General features: G+C 42.5%; 1 protein-coding gene across 3 annotated transcripts in view; it reads right to left on the bottom strand.

Annotated features, from left to right (window-relative positions):
• ITGBL1 (integrin subunit beta like 1) overlaps nucleotides 1–21,028 on the bottom strand; it is a 601,277-nt gene that overhangs the window by 561,691 nt on the left and 18,558 nt on the right. For all 3 annotated transcript variants that reach the window (XM_073569513.1, XM_073569514.1, XM_073569512.1), the window contains exon 2: nucleotides 12,173–12,372. In XM_073569513.1, coding sequence (XP_073425614.1) covers nucleotides 12,173–12,372 — 200 coding nt within the window. The remainder of the gene's footprint in view (nucleotides 1–12,172; nucleotides 12,373–21,028) is intronic.

The following is a 21,028-nucleotide window of genomic DNA, read 5'->3' as shown; positions in this document are numbered from 1 at the left end:
CCCTGGCTGCTCCCTCCGCTCCAATCCAATGCATTATGCAATTTATGCGGCTGCCTCCAAATTGGAGGGAGCAGCCAGGGAGGCTGGGGAGAGGCAGAGCATGGAGGCAGCCACATAATGCATTGGAGGGAGGCTGGGGAGAGAGGCAGAGCATGGAGGCAGCCACATAATGCATTGGAGGGAGGCTGGGGAGAGAGGCAGAGCATGGAGGCAGCCACATAATGCATTGGAGGGAGGCTGGGGAGAGAGGCAGAGCATGGAGGCAGCCACATAATGCATTGGAGGGAGGCTGGGGAGAGAGGCAGAGCATGGAGGCAGCCACATAATGCATTGGAGGGAGGCTGGGGAGAGAGGCAGAGCATGGAGGCAGCCACATAATGCATTGGAGGGAGGCTGGGGAGAGAGGCAGAGCATGGAGGCAGCCACATAATGCATTGGAGGGAGGCTGGGGAGAGAGGCAGAGCATGGAGGCAGCCACATAATGCATTGGAGGGAGGCTGGGGAGAAGCAGAGCATGGAGGCAGCCGCATAATGCATTGGAGGGAGGCTGGGGAGAGAGGCAGAGCATGGAGGCAGCCACATAATGCATTGGAGGGAGGCTGGGGAGAGAGGCAGAGCATGGAGGCAGCCACATAATGCATTGGAGGGAGGCTGGGGAGAGAGGCAGAGCATGGAGGCAGCCACATAATGCATTGGAGGGAGGCTGGGGAGAGATGCAGAGCATGGAGGCAGCCACATAATGCATTGGAGGGAGGCTGGGGAGAGAGGCAGAGCATGGAGGCAGCCGCATAATGCATTAGAGGGAGGCTGGGGAGAGAGGCAGAGCATGGAGGCAGCCACATAATGCATTGGAGGGAGGCTGGGGAGAGAGGCAGAGCATGGAGGCAGCCACATAATGCATTGGAGGGAGGCTGGGGAGAGAGGCAGAGCATGGAGGCAGCCGCATAATGCATTGGAGGGAGCAGCCAGGGAGGCTGGGGAGAGGCAGAGCATGGAGGCAGCCGCATAATGCATTGGAGGGAGCAGCCAGGGAGGCTGGGGAGAGGCAGACCTGGCAGAGCATGGAGGCAGGTGACTGTGTGATTAATCATTAACATCCCTAACCAGTAGCCAGCCAGGCCGGCGGTACCCCCTCCCAAGCGCGGCCATTTTATTCCTTTCCAGACCCCGCATCCGAGCAGGCCATTCACCGCCCCTAAATATCAGCATATGCAGTGTTTTTGTGAGAAGAGCCACAAAATGTGGACAGAAAATGTTTTCCTGGGAAGGGGGGTACAGGGGCCCAGGTTTTATGAACAGCCCCGGGCCCATAGGCCACTTAATCCGCCACTGGTCACAGTACATTATTAACATCTCGTGCTTCTATAGACATGCACCCCGTAAATTCGGCAGGCTCTCTTCACTTACAATAATGCCAAACATGTGAAAGCTCACTGCGGATTAGGCACACTGTGGGGTTCAGGAAGAGGGGGACATTTCTATTTGGGAGCACAGATTTTGCGTGATTTCTTTTGGTGGGAACCACATCACATTTCCATAGCCTTTGTACTATCAGTAATGTGGACACCCCCTATATTTCTGTTAACAGATGATGAACCTGAGTGAGGATTTGTTTTTTGTGGGTTGAGTAGAAGCTTTAATTGGTGGCCTTTTGGAGCACAGAACATGTTGAATTACACTTATCCTTCGCTCTACTCTGAGCACTTACATCGGGGTTTCCATCTAAATCTACAAAATGCATGATTTGAATGAAACTCTGAGGGAACCATTGCCTAATGAGGCAGCATAGTTATTCTACACTCTGTTTGACGTCTATTCGGTGGTATACGACTTTAAAGGAATGCACAAAACTGTGGCCGACTGTGCTTTTATGCACACCTAAAAAGACAGGCACAGTCAGATCATAGGCCAGGCAGAGTCTACAGTGTCTCCATCTGCCTCATTATAGGGAAACTTCCACTGTGGATTGAGTCTGAATCACGTATTTCAGAGATTTGCGGTATAAGTGATAAGTGATTAGTATAAGTGATTAGACAACTTTATTCTTTGGGTTGCTGCGATTACAGCGATACTGTACTTGTATAGTTTTTTTTATGTTTAGATGCTGTCAAACATTAAAAAACACTTTATTTTACAAAAACAAGTTTTTCATCGCCATATTTTGATTGCTATAATTTTTCTATATTTCTGCTGACATATATTTCTGCTGATTCATATTAGGGCTTGTTTTTTGTGGGACGAGTCAACATTTTTATTCATACTATTTTCTGCCACATAATATTTTTTGATTGATTTCTATTCCGATTTTTGGGAGGCCGAATGAACAAAAACTACAACTCAGATTGTTTTTGGTTTGCTATTTTATGCCTGTCACCTTGTTGTAAAAGTGATAAAACAACTTTAGTCTTTGGGTCAGTAATATTACAGCAATATCACATTTTTATAGTTTTTAATGTTTTTACGCTTCACAATAAAAACATTGTTATTGAAAATAGATTATATTTGCCTAGCTATATTCTGAGAGATGTAATTTTATGGTAGCTTTGTGGAAGCTTGTTTTTTGTGAGACAGCATGAGGTTTTTATCAAAAACAATTTTTATTTACATTCATCTTTTTGACCGCTGTTTATTCCACTTTTTTCTAGTGGAATGATGGAAATCCATAATATGCCATATTTTATTTAAAAAACCTTTAAGCCGTTCACTGAAGGAGTGAACTAGAGGACAGTTATATAGGTCAGGTCATTCCTCATGGAGCGATACCAAATATGTGTATTTTTTTGTTTGTTTTTTTTACATAAAAATATGTATTTATGGGCATAATATTTTTTATTTTTTATTATTTTATAATCCTTTTAAAATCTGTTTATAATTTATTTTACTTTTTTAAACTTTTTTACTTAGTCCCTCTATGGCATGGCTCTTTATCTTTTTACAGTTTGATCACTGGTATAAAGCACTGCAATGCAACAGCATTGCAATGCTTTATACCTGTCAGTGTTGCACTGCCAGAAGCTTCTTAGACCATGCTCTGAGCATAGTCTAAGAGGCTTTCCATAGCTTGGTGATTCAGGGGTCATCATGATGATTTCGAGTCCCCACGGCAACCATTAGACCCCCCGATGATGGAGCAGGAGCTCCGATCTGAAGAGAAAGGGAGTCCTCTCCCTCTCCGAGCCTCCTAATTGTTGTGATCGCATTTGATCACAGCATTTAGGGGGCTAAACATCCAGGGGCAGTGCTGGCACCATCCCTGGCTGTTACTACAGAAGTTCGGACATTGGCTGCACCAAGCTAACGCGGTGATCGTGCAGGAGGTGCTGATATTTCAGCACCTTCTGCACGATCATGCTTTGATCGGTCGATCAGATTGACTGACTAATCACAGTGCTCTGAATGCAGGGAATGATGTCAAGGGACCCCGCACAACTTCCCTTGCTGCTCAGCTGTCCGTGACAGTTGTGGGAACAGTACTGTCACTGCATGTTTACATGCAGTGACAGTTTTAAATCATGATGGACATAGCACGTCATGATGTGGGAACTGACACCCGATCATGATGTATATGTACGTCATTTGTCATAAAAGGGGTTAAACATAACATTCGTAACATTATGCCCAATGAGTTGGCAAGACATAACTCGAATTCAATAACAATTACTATAGAACTTAGCATTATGCTGTGAAAAGAACCTAAATTAAAACTGAGACAGGGTTGTATTTACCACTATGAACTACAGTATGATGCCCACTGCTAGTGTAAGATGTGTGTCGGCTCACCAGGGTGGTATAAATATATATACCTGCATCAGTATAATACTCTACCTGTTGTCGCTCATCTGCAGTATTGCTGTTATTTGGTCACAAAATGTTGATGTTGCCTAAGCACTGTTGAAAGACTATGAGATGCATGCAAAATGTCAGTGGTGAGGCTACAATCTAAGTGATTTGAAACACAGGAAGAGGAAGTTCGGCCATCTTATAGGAAGTATGCAGTTATTCAGTACAGGGAGAGGATGTGCTAGAGGGAAATTAAATGACATCCTCTCCTGCAAGCATCCCAGCGAGACAAGAGCAGCAGCAGATTGGATCTAATCATGTCTGTGATCAGAACCTGTCCAGATGTGAGGAGATTACTGCCAGGAATGCTGCTGAGAGACGGAAAAGGCCGGGACCTAGTGTGAGATGTGTTGGACGCTGCTGAGGAGTTAATGCACAGTTATCAACGGCACCGTTCACCTGCTGGAGGGGTCTCGCATCCGTTCATATACACTGATTGTTTGTCCGGAGCAGATCCAGTTCGGTAAGAAAGCTAAGGCCCACTGCACCACCGCAGTGGGTAACCATGCAAGCACTTTACTACCTTCTGACACCAAAATAATCAAGGCTCAGATAGAGCCTGTAGTTAGATAGACAGGCATATTGACTATGTCAGGCCACCTTTATTGTCAAAATGAGTGTTTGGAACTGCCAGATTTTCTGCAACATTTCCTGTTTGTTTCGTTATTAAGAATCATAATCCATGCCTAAGTGCCATCAACGCACTTCAGACCAAACTTGAACTTCTTTTTGTTTCAGAAGAGAGTTTCTGAGAAGAGAGTTTACTGTTAGGGTATTTTCGGTATAGTTGAGGATGGGCCATTCCTCTGAGTTCATTGAAGTCACATTGGGACAGGAAAGCAAAATTTGGTTGAGGAGTAGAGATAATTGATTGTAAGATTATACACTGTTGTGCTGTACTGCAGGCAAGCCTGTACAGTATGCTCATAATTGTACCAGTTCCCAGGGTGTTAACAGGTAAGAGGTGGCCAGTTTAGACAGGCACATCAGTAGGTAGATTTATAGAAAGTATAGTAGGTCCAGGTTATTTGGGTGCCACAGCGCAAGGGTCTCATCCTCCTAGCTGAATGTGAAATGTTTTGAATGTTTTTTCTATTTTCTGGTTCATTCACATAACTAAGTAAAATACTTACAGTGAGTGAACTGTGCAGGAGTCGGTTTCCTCGCCTGAGACTTCGCTGTATCCTGAGGAACACACCACGATAAACGACTTACACTAATAACAACAACCTTATTTCTTTTATAATCCTCTCTGCCCTGTCTCAAGCCAGATTTATGGAAACAGCCATCATTTTGGTAGCGTAAGAGAATGGGACAGAGTTCCATACCACACGCTGCAATGCAGACAGGGAATTTGCAATGAGGAGTAAATGCTGCCATTGATTGATGGAGCAGAGGAAGCTCTTGTCTGTAGGAGACAGTTACACTAGCTTGGCTGTACAGCTGTTTACAGATTGAAATTTTGCTGATTAGTCATTGCCTATGAGACTAAAGTACCAGGGCACTGTTAAATATAGATATGACTGGGGAACAGGACACAGGTCTCAGGAAGTTCTGTTTCCAATCTTCATGTTTTGTATGTACTATGAAAAGTTGCAAGAGCCAGAGTTTGTTCCCACTTTTGTATCTTCAACAGATCTATTGGGAGAGATATCAGTGGGAGTGCTGTGCCAATGCACTGCTCAACACAACTCTATCTCCACATATGCTTTATAGGGAATTCGTCATTGGTGCATGAATAGAAAAGTATATAAGTATACAAAATGCTTGTGAGTAAAGGAGAGTATATGCATCGTAAGCTCTTTTTGCTAGGCTACATTTACATCTGTGTTTAATAATTCTTTTAGAAACAGAGAAACAAAGTTCACATCCAAAACTTATCTAATGTACAATGGAAGAAGAGGGGCCCTTTGATTTTTTTGGTTCTCCATCTGGGTTCCATTATGGGTCAGTTTATAGAACATAAGAAGAAGTGTATCATGCTGAAATTTTCTTCCCATTCTAAAAACTGAAACATAACAGGACCCAGGCAGAGCCCATAATAATCAGCAGGACCTTTCTACTTCTGTTTGCATCAGTTACGCAACAGGTCAGTTTTCAACATGAATTATGTGTGTTCTTGGAAGCAGATGAGGCAAACAGAAAGTCAAAATGGAGGGGTAATCCCAGCCTACCTATAAATTCATCCCCAAATATCAATATCGGTTGAACCTGATAGACATTTTTTTTTTTCGTCCTTGTTAACTGCTTAGCTATGCAACATGTTATTTATAGTTCATATATTCTCATGTTAACAAGCTTACAATAACAATTGTTTTCATAACAGCCCAATAGATGTAGATCAACAATCAAATAATAATTTATTGTTTATTGTTAATTTTCTTCTTCACTAACACTGCCAAATTATCGCTTTTAGCATCCAAAAATTAGTGAATATATATTAATTTAACGAGTCTTTAATAGGGGTCTATTCAGGCTTCATACCAGCTCGAGAAAAACATAGAGCCCTAGGGACAATAGATAATATATTAAAGGGTTAATGAAAATACAGTTTTTCAACCCTCTTGCATACCACAATACATTTTCTTGTTGAAAAACACTAATCATATAGTGAGGTTGGTGCACTAAAAGATGATTTCCACTAATTTAGAAAAAATTCTGTAAAGCAACTATAAGAAGTCCAGTTACTATGCAACCTAATAATAAAAAATGTTTTGAATACATCTTTATATAAAAGGAACCTGTCATTACATTCATGCGGTGCAAACTACCAGCTACATGAATCAGAGCTCAGCTGTACAAATGCAGCCAGGTATGTTTTTCTCTGAAACGCTTTGACCTGTTACTGTAGAAAAAGACCTGAAAAGTCGAATGTGGTCCTAGGCCGACTTCTCTCCACCCAACTCCAGTTGATTGACAGTTCTCTACCAGGTGTGCAAATATAAAAAGAGCTGTCAATCAACTGAAGCAGGCAAGGAGAAGCCAGCTGGAGATAACATCAGACAAGTCAAGTCTTTTCAAAGTATGGGTACTGTGACACACCAGAGTGGTTGAGAACTACCTGGTTGTAGTTGCACTGCCAGGTTCTGATACTTGCTGCCATTGGTTCAGGCTGCATGAATCCAGTCAGGTTGCCTTTAAAGTATGATACCATTTAGCAAATGTTACTGTTACTGTTAGTAAATATAAGGATTTAACAATAATATCAAAATGAACCATTCATATACCATAATAGAAAAAATTAGACAGGACTCGAAAATTCAAGGAATTAAAATGGGACATACAGAACAAGTCACTGTGGCTTTTGTAGGTCATCTTCTACTATCAAATCCTACGAAAGCGTTCACCTAACTTATGAAAAGAGTTAAACAGTTTGGTATCTGGAAGCAAATAAAAGTGCAATAGGATTGTATCTGGTTTAAATTAAATGAATAAAGGTTACGCAAACCTGATTATGTTGTGAATCGTGATCATACAACACTTGAAATGAATGTAATGCCAGCTACAGCAGGTCCATGGGTCCAGAGACCAAGGAAAATTATATAGAAAGGAAAAGAAGTGGAGAATCTGCGCAGCTGGTGAATAAAGGCATCAGTAGCACTCCCTGAAGAAGGGGCAAAATGCGAGTTGGGGCAGTGTGAATTTCGTACAGCGGCATTAGATGTAAGTGTTCATACGGACTTTATATATGTGTATTACCAATATCAAGCATATTATATACAACCACTGTGTTATATACTCTTCCATTTAGTCTTAGTAGACACTTGTTAACATGTTGCTTAATCAGCTGGTTTTGTGTATGGCTGGACCCTTCTTTTTGAATATCATACCATCTGCTTTTAACATGATATTTTTAAACTTCAATGTGTAATGTACAATAATGAATAAAGAATTGAATGAGTTTAATATACTCTTTATTTGGGATCTTTATGGCCTGCACTATAAGTATAATCTACAGAAAACTACCCATTTTAAACAACCCATATAAAATACCTTGGTGTCAAAATCACTATTAACCCAAAACATTTGATTCAAACTAACTACCTGCCCCTGATTAAAGGAATCAAATACTATATACCTTAAATATGTTACCGATTGATCTTACTCCTTTTTCTCTATAGTCAAACAACTTATATCTGTATTTATCTGGAAATATAAAAAGGCACAGTTCCCATAAAAACTCTTTGCTCAGCCAAAATCACAAGGAGCTATAACACTCCCAGACATATTTACTTATTAAAGGGAACCTGTCACCAAAAAAAAATGCTATTATCCTGCAGATATGGGCTTAATCTGCAGGCTACTAACCTGCCCAGCACCTGCATGTAGCCAATCACTCTGTGGAGAAAGTGAAGCCAGTGTCAGTCAGGGCCAAAGACGCAGATACGCCGCCACTGTGTATTCTCAAAGTGTTGACTGAACCAGCGCCAGAGCCACCCCATGACTGAAACCAAATGCTGCCCGGGGAAATAAAATTCATTTTCTCACTAGAGCATTTGGCTACATGCATGCTCAGGGCAGATTAGTAATGCTATTACCCAGCAGATTAACCCCTATACCTGCAGGTTAACAGCATTTTTGCTGGTGAAAGGTTACTTTTAAAACTTGCTAACTTATCAAAACAAACAAAACAGATATAGAACTCCTATTATTCGGTAAAAATGCTCATTGATACATCTGGTCCATCTCTTGTCCCTCACCTGACAAATGTTAAACCTGCCATTAACTCCTTCGGGTAGTCTCTTGGCACTAACCCCCATATGTGCCATCCCATACTTTTTAGACCTCAATTACAAAATCCCTTACAATTTATGGTCTCATGTACCAAATAACAATATCTCCCAGTGTTTATCCAGTAAGATTCCAATGGTAGACTCCTGGACCAACAGATGATGCCCCAGCAATTTTCTACAATAAAGATGCACTTTTCATAAATTTACACAGCTGAAAAGTTCTCAACATCTAGAGAATGTTCCTGGCTTGATACACTTTTAATACTTCCCTTCCCCATCCCCAGAAGGATCTCAAACCTACTGTATATATTTAGCCTCTCCAATGAAATGTTTTAAGCCAACTTTCCTGATCTCTTAGGAAAAAGAATTATGGTAAGCATTTTAGTTTTCCTGAATCTAAAGTTAAAACTATTCTTTCTAACTCACATGGTTTTACTAGATGCAAACTTTTACAGGAAAACGTCTCCAAAATCCTGTCCTGGTGCTATAGAACTACTACTTCGGACACGCAGAATCAAATTATTACTGGAGAAGCTCTGCACGCTCTTTGATATATTGTGGTTCTGTCCCAAAATAAAGCCATTGTCGGCTAAGATAAACTCGACCGTGACCAGGGTCTAATCACACAAATCCTAAAACCTTCAGAAATTTTGTTATCTTGCCCTACCAAAGTATGTAAGCTTCGTAAGCAGGATCTGTTAGCACTGCTTCTAAGAGCAGAAAAACACTTTATTCACCTACATTGGAATCAACGAGTGCACCCTACCTACTCAGAATTGATAACTAAAATACATTCGATTTATGGTGTTGAAGAATTCTCCAGTGGAGAATCCCACATACACCCAAGTTTTATAATTACATGGTCTCCTTGGACAAAGAAATCTCCCAACTTTATATCAGGCAACAGCCCCTCCACTTTACACTTAGATATTTTCCACCCAGTCTGTTTTTTCTACCTTCCCACCCTCCATCAGATGGTCTACTACCTCTCTTTTTATTAGTGCACATGTATATATGCTGACAGTAGCTTTAGCTTACTTCATCCAACCACAATGGTCTTAACATGTCCTCTATTACATTGACTTTCTATTTGTATTTAATTTAAGTCTGAGTTTTCTCCCTGTAACAGGTTTCTCTGATCTTGCTAAATATTCCATTCATTGTTGTACCTGCATATTGATTTCTTGCTTTTTATGTCATCTGCTGTTTAATAAAATAAAAAAATTATAAATAAAAAATGAACCATTCCTAACATTAAATCATTGCTTATTTGCCCCTTTAATGCATTTGGCTTAGAAGCTATTAAAAATGTACTTTTCCTATGTAACTATGCCAAGCTCTTGGCTAGAATTCCTAGTATTTATTCCTTTCCTAACGGAATTCCTTTTACATTGGAGCAGATCTAATTGTGGTTTTTGGCTTTTGAAAATGACACGTTAGTGTGAAAGTACTTAGAAGTTTCTGTCTACATGCTTAAGGTCCCCTTCCCCCTTATTTTGGGGAAGCAATGAATTCTTTCCACACAGTATATACACTCACTGGCCACTTTATTAGGTACACCATGCTAGTAAGGGGTTGGACCCCCTTTTGCCTTCAGAACTGCCTCAATTCTTCGTGGCAGAGATTCAACAAGGTGCTGGAAGCATTCCTCAGAGATTTTGGACCATATTGACATGATGGCATCACACAGTTGGCGCAGATTTGTCGGCTGCACATCCCTGATGCGAATCTCCCGTTCCACCACATCCCAAAGATGCTCTATTGGATTGAGATCTGGTGACTGAGGAGGCCATTTGAGTACAGTAAACTCATTGTCATGTTCAAGAAACCAATCTGAGATGATTCGAGCTTTATGACATGGCGCATTATCCTGCTGAAAGTAGCCATCAGATGTTGGGTACATTGTGGTCATAAAGGGATGGACATGGTCAGCAACAATACTCAGGTAGGCTGTGGCGTTGCAACGATGCTCAATTGGTACCAAGGGGCCCAAAGAGTGCCCAGAAAAAATTCCCCACACCATGACACCACCACCACCAGCCTGAACCGTTGATACAAGGCAGGATGGATCCATGCTTTCATGTTGTTTACGCCAAATTCTGACCCTACCATCCGAATGTCGCAGCAGAAATCGAGACTCATCAGACCAGGCAACGTTTTTCCAATCTTCTACTGTCCAATTTCGATGAGCTTGTGCAAATTGTAGCCTCAGTTTCCTGTTCTTAGCTGAGAGGAGTGGTACCCAGTGTGGTCTTCTGCTGCTGTAGCCCATCTGCCTCAAAGTTCGACGCACTGTGCGTTCAGAGATGCTCTTCTGCCTACCTTGGTTGTAACGGGTGGCAATTTGAGTCACTGTTGCCTTTCTATCAGCTCGAACCAGTCTGCCCATTCTCCTCTGACCTCTGGCATCAACATGGCATTTCCGGCCACAGAACTGCCGCTCACTGGATTTTTTTTCTTTTTCGGACCATTTTCTGTAAACCCTAGAGATGGTTGTGCGTGAAAATCCCAGTAGATCAGCAGTTTCTGAAATTCTCAGACCAGCCCTTCTGGCACCAACAATCATGCCACATTCAAAGGCACTCAAATCACCTTTCTTCCCCATACTGATGCTCGGTTTGAACTGCAGGAGATTGTCTTGACCATGTCTACATGCCTAAATGCACTGAGTTGCCGCCATGTGATTGGCTGATTAGAAATTAAGTCTTAACACACAGTTGGACAGGTGTACCTAATAAAGTGGCCAGTGAGTGTAGATCCACGCTCTGGAATTGCTGAAATAGCTGCCACCTTAAAGACTAAAAAATATTTGCATTTCATATCTCTTAAGGTGAACATCTTTTTACATTTGTTTTCAACATCAGGACAAGTACATTTTTAATGAAAAGTTAAAGAAAATATACCAGTTTTATAAATTTTAGATGTGGATCTGCTTCTTGTTTCAACTTCTGTAAAGTGCATATTCCTGATACAGTACCACTACCACTTCCAATCAAATGATGTATATGAATTTTGAATTTCTTAATCACAATGGGGCCAACTAATGGCTCAATCTGACTTGATACGATCTTTAGTGCCCTGGACTTGTCCATTGTAACTACAAGATGGCTAACGCAATCATTTTTTTGCTACTAAAAAAAAAAACAAACTAGAATCTGTTAATCATCTTCAACAGAAGAAAAGTGTCCAGCTCAACCGATTTTGTGAAGATAAAAATTTCTTTATTCACAAAACTTGCAAGATGACTAAGTCATGATTAAGGGAGCTTAGTCTCCAGAAATGCATCGAGATTCATACCCATTTGGTATTGTGCTGAAGATTTTGTCCTCTATGTTGCAAGTTTTGTGAATAAAATTTTTTTTATCTTCCTAAAATCGGTTGAGCTGGACACTTTTTTCTTCTTTTGGATTACACACGCTTGGACACAGCGGGTCCGTGCTCCTGAAGCTTATGAAATGCATTGACGGGTGAGCTGGCAATATATATTTTTCTTCTAATAATTTTCAACACACAGGTTTTGTATCTTTGACTGACTAACTGATTAAGTGCAAGTGAATTGCTCAAGAACGTTTGCCTAATGAAGACTTTGGTTAACTTACCTCCACAAACTTGTCCATCATAGCTATGACATACCCAGTCATGGCATTCACATAAAGGCCCATAGTATTTACCAGGTTCTTTTACTTCACACACGCAAACCCCGCAGTCGCATTTGCCTCTGCCACTGCATATTAATCCATCTGAAGTCCTGCAGCGATTTTCTGAAGAAGCTGGTGATAGTCTGCAGCTTGATGAAGATCTGCAATATTAAAATATCAAGGGTGACTAATAGAATAGACGGATACATTTATTAACATTTGATTGAGAGATTATGCTTTTTCCCCGCACACCAACAAAGAGTATATAGAAAATGAACAGCATTGGGTTTCAAATTAACTACTGGTCGGACTTGATCCATGGACCTAAATATAACTACAAATTGGAGATAGGGAAAGCAGGTCAAGTGAAAACAGAGTTTATAAATGTAGTATATTGGATATATGCCCAGAGCCTACATGACAGATCACTATGGACTTGTGACTTCCTAGTGACTCGGTAAGTACTATATACAATGACTCAAGGGGAGAATACACTGTTACAGAGTCTTATTTCATATTCACATAGAAAGATACCAGCAAATAAAGTAAAGCTCCTATTGATGCCCTTTTAGGATGCCTTACAAAATTGAACAGTAATATAAAAAATGTAAACCTTTTCGTAAGTACATGTTTTAGGTTAACTTAAAGTGACGCTCTAATTTAACTTAAAATCTAAAATTGAGGGCATGATTAGTAGATTTTCCAGCTACTCTCCTTTTAATTTATTACAACCTAGCTGCCAATTCTCGGGCACTTTTTCTTTCCCTTAACATGTCCATAATACTTCTAATGTAGGAAAGCAGCAGGTAAATTTACTATTCATTGCCTTGATAATGTTACATTTTTATGTCAGACTGAAGGGTCGCTTTAATTCTCTGCTTAGCAGAGGTCTTCTATCGGAAAAGGATTCACATTGCACTCAATCACAAGGTCACCATTTGCTTTCCCTTTATTATGAAATAAAAGGGGGCTAGAACACAAACATATAAATAACTGATCTGTATAGGAACAGACTGGAGTTCAATTATACTCTGGAGAAAACAGACTGGAGTTGTTTGATCCTAATGTCATTGTTTTCATTTGTATCCAACTAAAAAAGTAGCTGATATATGCATAGAATGCAGCCTTACAAAGTACGCGCAAAAGGGAAATATAAAAACATTGGTGACTGCGGTACACAATAATTGTACTGTTATGAATCAGCAGCTGCACAGCATCAAATAATGGGCAGCAAAGTGGTTAGCACTGTGGTGGGACAACCACACTTGAAAAATGCCTGTTACTGATTCAGCCATGGGCCCATTCATCTGGTTTGTCAAGAGTCACTCTCATCTCAGGACAAAACCTTTTAGAAAATAATAGGGTCTCAAAATTCATTAAACACCAAGGGAAAAGAAAGGACCTCTAAAAATGAGATTTTATTAGTTTGTTTAAAAGATCAAAAAAATCAAAATATGAAGGTGCAAAAAAAGTGCAAAAATTTGCAAACAAGTGGGGGTAGAAAAAAGCAGTATAATACCCTAACAGGGATTAATCTCTCACTAGAGAAATCCTGTATAATAGCCCTGCCTGCCGGCGGAGGTTGGCACCCTAGTTGTAGATGTGATGGAGCCAGGTGCGGACTGGGGCTGAAATTTAGCCCTGGGATTTGAAATAGCACAGGCCCATGCAGTCCCCGTCCCAAGCACCAGATGGGATATGGTACTAATATTACCCTGGATGGGGAAAAGGAAGATTTACTACAAGACCAATATTTGTAATGATACCTGTGGCCTGCTGGGGTAAGATACTGAGTCAGCAACTCTTAACAGTATGGATGTCTTTAGAACACCGATTCAGCTGACAATGTAGTAGACAAGGCAGCCCACAACCAGACAGGCCCTTCTGGCATTTGCCAGATGGCCAGTCCGGCCCTGGATGGCGCCTCTGCTCAGCGTCGGTAGCCCTACCTAGAAAACCCTATTGCACCCTCCACATACTGAAGAAGAAGATTACACAAAAAAAACACACACACAAATCATAAATACAAAAAAGTACCCAGAATTACAAACTCCGGGTCTGACACAAAATACAAGAGAAAGAATTATCTCAAAGTAGATACTCAATATTCAAGGAGATATACAGCCCAGATTAATAATCGTATCAGTAACCCCCTCAAAAATGGACTCAATGGGGTAGAATAATATAAGGAGGTTTGTGCAGGAAAAGAGAGGGGCTTCCCGCCGTAGGGCTGAGTGAGAGAGGACCTGTGCTGTGCCACGATCAGCAATAGGCCGCGTGGCAGTGATAAGGGTGATCCTGGGATGAAGAACGATTGCAAAGAGGGTATGCCTTTCCCAGTGGACAGTGATACAGAACGAAGCGCCCACCAGACAGGCTCAGACATGAGAGTTGTGTGGCACCCCCCAGGGGTATGGTCGCCACACTGGCCTTGCCTTCCTCCAGGGGAGGGTAATGCCAGGCTTGGAAGCAGTGATGGGTCTCTCCAGCAGTTAACCTAATGCATGCAACACAGTTCCACTCCAAGCCAGCAGGGGGAACTCTGAACCAGGATGAAGGGGAGGGAGTGCTCCCTGAGGGCTGAGAGGAAGGAGTGGTCAGTTAGTTGAAGGAGGTCCACGTGTGCAGACGTGTGGAAGAAAGTGGAGGTTGAGCTCCGGGTGGAGAGCTCCCTGACTGCAAGAGCGCAAGAACTGGAGCCTGGTCTCCACAGTGGTACGGATACTAACGGTCCTGCCACAGATACCAGAGGAGTAGGAGGCTGTAAATGCCCTGCTCCCATCAGAGACTTGGGACACAACAGCAAGTGAATAGAGAGCCAGGACTCAGGAGAGGAGTCCCAGAGAGAGGCTACAGCTGTCTGTCATACAAGTATAGTTCTAGGAACATCTGAAGAGAGGCATTCCAGAGTAACTAAGTACTGGGGTGCTTCACACCGCAAGGAGCTAGGGAGGAGACTGCACAGCCCTGCTGCTGAGAGAGAATCCTGATCTGCTTCCAGGCTAACCTGCTCCAACACCATCTGTAATCAGGACCCTGGACTGCATATACTAAGTAAAGGTACAGAAACTGCAACCGCTGTGTCTTGTCTGTTCCCTACGCTTCCAGCACTGCTACATCCCCGTGCTGGTTATATCTACACTGCCCTGGGACTACAGCTCCACCTGTGGGGAGCTTTTACATCTTTGCTGCACCCTACCATCAGTCCCAGCAGATCTGTATGCAGCATTGGCCTAACACTATACTTGCCAAACACCACGGGTGGCGTCACAAACTATTCTACCATTAACTACATCTCCCATTGCTTGGGCACCCAGGGCCACGGACCGGGTCACCGCTGCTTTTACACATTCCCCTGACACCGGCCCGGTACCGAGTACCCCACAGCCCTGGGAGGGCGACCCAGTTGGATTTGTGAAAAAATTAATGGGACACATGTCAAGGAGTTTCCCTATATGTGGCAGCCAACGATGAAGACTTCCCCAATGGTCATGCCCACTGGAGAGAACGCTGCAGCGGGAAGAGATGGTCCTTGAACAGGAGAGCCCGCACCCGAGGAACAGAGTGGAGGGAGAATGTCTGCCCTTTGCAGAGTGACCATAGAGGATGGACGGATACCTGAAAGGAATATAAAGGTGAGCAGAGGAGAGCCTCACCCAAAGCAAGGTGGAGCCATAGCGCCAGATGCCGAGAAGTGAGGGAGAAGGCATCATTTGTCTGCAGCGGGATGTTTGCTTTACTCAGGAGCATGGAAGTGAATTGGGTGGAGCCGGTGTGCACCAAGGAAGTTGAAGATGATGGCAACCCCAATGAAGAGGCAGAGGTAGGGCTCGCACATAGTGTGCAGTCAGATGACTTGGTGGAGGAGGACATTGAGGAGAGCCAGATGTCGAAATTCTGCATGAGGTACCTGAAGTTCTGAGTACTCCTGATGAGAAAATTCAAGAGGTGTCTCAAAGTACTCAGTGTGTCCATGCTGGTTTCCCGCCCATGCGATATGTGCAGAATGATTTTCTTTGGCAAAACGTAGTGCAAGAGAGGCAGAAATAGGTGCGAAAACTGTGGGCATCTGGACCACCCCTAAAGGACATTAAGGGGCACAAAGACTTTTTTTTGCCCGAGGACTGGTGAGTTCAAAGAAGGAGGGAGTGTGGCGAGATGGATGGGAGACACTGAGTAACTATATACGAACACCACAACCCACTGGACCAAAGTAGCTCCCCACCTCCCATTGGTCAACCTGAATTATGGCGATCAGAGCAAACAACGGCTGGAGTGCCTCCCACCCATTATGAGTGATCATCTCAGAAGTTGAGAATTCTGAACACCTGATGAAAGAGCTCTCACACGTGGAATGGCAAGTTAAAGGAGGTGTAAGGAGGAAGACCAGGCTGTGGGTGCTGACAGAGCATCATGTCCAGAACTGCTGGGGCCGTGCCTCTTGTTGTAGGGGGGAAGGAAATTGAGGATGGAGGAGACCCATGACCTGCAGAGAGGGGGCGTGGTAAGTCAGGGGAGTCAGGGGAGTATAAGGAGGTTTGCGTGGGAAAAGAAAGGGGCTTCCCTCTGGAGGACTGAATGAGAGAGGACCTGTACTGCGCCGTGAGCAGTAATAAGCCGTGCGACAGAGAGGACATGGAGAGCTTCACAGAGCTTGCAGATCAGAGCATGCCGAGCGGGAGTTTGTTGGGAAAGACTCCCAGCAGCAGAGCGCAGATCCAGGACGGGCACAGTAAAGACTCACAAGTACCAGCAGGCATGCAGGGAGATGTGTGCCGGGTGGAGCGTTGCAGTGTGGCTGTCCAGGTACCAGCGAGTGTGCTGAGAGTCGGGCGCCAAGTGAAGCATTGTGGTTCGGGCATCCAGGCATTGGTGGCTGCACAGGAAATCACATCCAGAGTAGAGACTTGTGCAGAGCTTCACTCTTTGGCTCTGCAGTTCAATGGACTAGGGACTCAGTGGGCAAAACTGTTGACCACCCGCTGCCACCAGAAGCGGGACCTTGTGTTGGAAGGGAAGCCAGAAGACGTAGCACCGGCCTCCGCCGGCATCCCATCACCCATCGGACTGCAAGCTTGTAAAGGACAGTGGTTTCACGATAAGTTGAACCTGATAAAAATCACTGTTGAATTAAAATAACCCTAACACTATTAAAGTTGATTAACCCCTTGTTGGCTCCCTGCAAAGAGAACTCTTTTTTGTGATAAGTAAGCCACACCCTTGTTAACTCTTGCTCTGCGCCTCTGTGTAACTGCATTCTTTTACCTGCTTTACAGAACTAATAGAAAAAGCCGAGTACAGTACTTAGCAGCCACATACCGAATAAATGGAATATGGATATGTTGCTTTAATTTAACAGGGATAAATGTTCCCCATTTTGTTGAACTGTGCAAGTCCCAGCAGTCAGACCCCCATCAATCAATAAGTGGTCAATTATCCTGTGGATAGGTGACATAGAGGTTTTCTGGTAAAACAAGTTAAGTACATATCTGCCAATATGTAATGGTATGTCACAGGACATGGATGGGTTAAACTTTCAAGTATTTAATCTCTAATAGAAATAAAGAAACTTCTAATTGATAGCAGAGAGCATAAGTTATCACCATATACTGTATAAGGCCAATATACCAATAATACCACATACAAAAACAGCTACACCAAGCCCAGACCACATATTACCACCACATATTGACGGAATAATACCAGATATAAGGGACACATACTGCCATACCATGACCAGACCATATTAGTGCCTTAATAATACCACATACAAGGAAGAAATACCACTCTACTATAACCAGAGCACATATTACTACAACGTAGTGACTGAATAATGCCACATTCAGGGACAAATATTGCAATACCATAACCAGACAACATACTACCACAACATAGTTACTAAATAATACTACCATACCGATCATTAACTAAAACAGTACTAGCACTATATTGTCATAAGTGAAAATATATGTATACTGTAAGTGTGTAGCTAATACAATGATAACCTGTGTCATTATACACAGGAGATCTGTAAATAATATATGGTATAAGTGTACAGGAAAATCCAGTGACCTACCAGTGATATATGCAATTTAAGTCATTTCTCTTCACTTTTCTTCTTTATCCATGGCAGACCATTATGACTTACTCCAGCCATGACTTTAGCTGATAGCTTTTAGAGAACTGTCCACACTTGTACCCTCACTTCTACACTCCAACAGATAAAGAAAAATTCCACATTGCCACCCTGGTGCTATGCAAAGTAACAGTTTTCCCAAAAATATAATACTTTACCATAGAGATGTCCTTTGTGACACTCTGACAGTAGAACCACCCTGTGGCCACATACAGTAAAGCATAAGTCCCTTTTTGTGGACAATAGCAAAATGCCCCCATATAGTAATAAAGTTTGTCTTCATGCTCAAATACAACAGTAATGGTCAACTACCCAGTGGCACCCATACAATAATAGTGTCTTCCTTTTTGATACGGTTGGAATGTTGAAAATTGTGGCACCATAAATTAACAATGTATGAGGCAACAAAAGGGGCATTGTTAATAAATCGAGCCACCAGGTGGCCATTGCTAATTTCTTCCATTGTGGCGGAATACATAAATAAAGTCCCGCCATGTAGTATAATGTGCCCCATTCTGGTTCCCAATATAGCAGCAAATTTCCCCTCTGTAGCTCCATGCAGTATAATATCTCCTTCCAAGACCCCCAATAAGTATGCCTCCTTGTATGGCCTCCATACATTATAATGTCTCCCTCTGTAGACCCTATAAAATATGATGTCCCTCAATATGGCCCCCAAACTGTATAATGTCCCCCTCTTTTGCCTACATACAGTATAATGTCCCCATCTTTGCCCCATACAGTATAATGTTCCCAGGTTTGGCCCCCCAAGTATACTGTCTCAGTCTGTTGCCCTCTTGGGCTTCCATTTATTATAATGTCTCATTCTATGGCCTCCATGTACCATAATGTCACCAACCATAATGCCATTTAAAATAATACATACAATTCTACTCACATATCCCCATTTCCACATCAAGTGGCTTCTTTCTGCTCCATTGCACATCACAGGCAACATAATACAGTGGCATCATCGTGCCAATTGTGATGCCATCTGCTGCTGTCGACAGCCTCTGACAGGCTGGTGGTATATGTAGGTATGACTTGGTGGGGAACCAGTAGTTCTCTTCTCTACAATATCATGTCCCATTCATTTCTGACCTGGTTGGTGGTCACACCATCTGTGACCATTGTGACATGGCTCAGGGTACTGTGAACCAGGTGGCTCCTCAGTCCCCCAATGGCCAGGCTTAGTGTAGTTATATACACAATTTCGTCCACACAAACATAAATTTGGACAGAGAACCCAAAATTTGCAAAACACAACAGAACCAGAGAATAATCCAAAAAACGTTAATTTTATTGAAGTTCTAAAATAAAAAAATCGATAAAACAGAGGCTACTAATCCACACAGAAGGACTCAACACTGGCAGAACATGAATAAGACTGCTCAAGTAATCTTTCTGACAGGTTCTTAGTTAGAAATTGCTGTATGTAATGTAGCATTCCATTTTAAAATATATATATATATATCTCAAAGGAAATCAACACGACCCCCCCAAAAAAAACTCATAATAGAGTTATACAGGATAAAAAAACAATTAATAATCATGTCACCTTCTAAAATGTTAGAAAGGAAAAAAGCACCACTGCAGAAAGCGCACACTAAACTCAATAAGACAGAAATGTTTATTGATGCAAAAGAGATATTAAAAACATGCTAAAACATGATAGGCAACCCACAATGATACAATATAATGGTTGAACATGTATGACATATATAACTAATGTAGTAATCCATATACCATCCAACCCCTTCTTTTTTGTTTCTGATTTTTTGTTCATCCATTTAAAAGCTAAATATATATATATTTTTTTTTCCATTTTTGTGTTTTGCCATGATTATTCCTGCATACCATGGTCCATCCTATCCCTCTTAATCTATGTTGTGTGCCCCTTCCTTATGTATCTGTATATGCTGTATTGTCTTTTGTCTTTGTGTATTGCGCGCCTGGGAGCTCTGCGCGTTTTTATGCTCCCTAGTTTAATCTATGGGCATATGTCCTCAAAGCGCTGCGTATTGACTGACTTGCAACACACTAACTGCATGCATGTCGGTCCTGCGTTCCATGGGAGAATCCCATGCATCCCACTGGACGCAGGCGCAGTGGAGTTCTGATTCATTTACCAGCTACATGTGGATTACACAGCGCATGAGCGGCGGCCATGTTTTTTCATGAGACCGGGACGCCGGTCTCTGAGAAGGGTCTTCCGGATGGAGGGGTCTCTACCACGGCTCATAAGTACATTCACCTGGCCTCAGTAAGGTATTTAAGCAATCCAGACCCTAACCAGCTCACTTCCCCTGACGAAGCCGCACGGGTTGTGGCGATACGCATGGGGTATGGTCCTGGGTTGGGCACCCACTTGTTGTTTATTTCATTACAGCTTTACCGCTAATTGTGCTTTGTGTGGCATCTGGAATACTGGGTGGTGGATTCTGGCCTTCCTGTTCTGAGGCCTATTGTGGCCCATATGCCTTGAATAGAGAATACCTATGATTATGTGGAGTGTATTATTGTCAGTTACTCCATTATATTAGGGCCTGGTGGTCCCCATGAGCCTTGCCTTAGGGTGGTTGCTGAGATATTCTTTCATGGGTTGGACGGTATATGGATTACTACATTAGTTATATATGTCATACATGTTCAACCATTATATTGTATCATTGTGGGTTGCC

The sequence above is a fragment of the Dendrobates tinctorius genome, unplaced genomic scaffold, assembly GCF_039654945.1.
Source record: "Dendrobates tinctorius isolate UK_male_01 unplaced genomic scaffold, ASM3965494v1 ptg000026l, whole genome shotgun sequence".
Classification (NCBI taxonomy): Eukaryota; Metazoa; Chordata; class Amphibia; order Anura; family Dendrobatidae; genus Dendrobates; species Dendrobates tinctorius.
The sequence above is the reverse complement of the archived record's forward strand: the minus strand, read 5'-3'. Positions and strand labels throughout refer to the sequence as shown.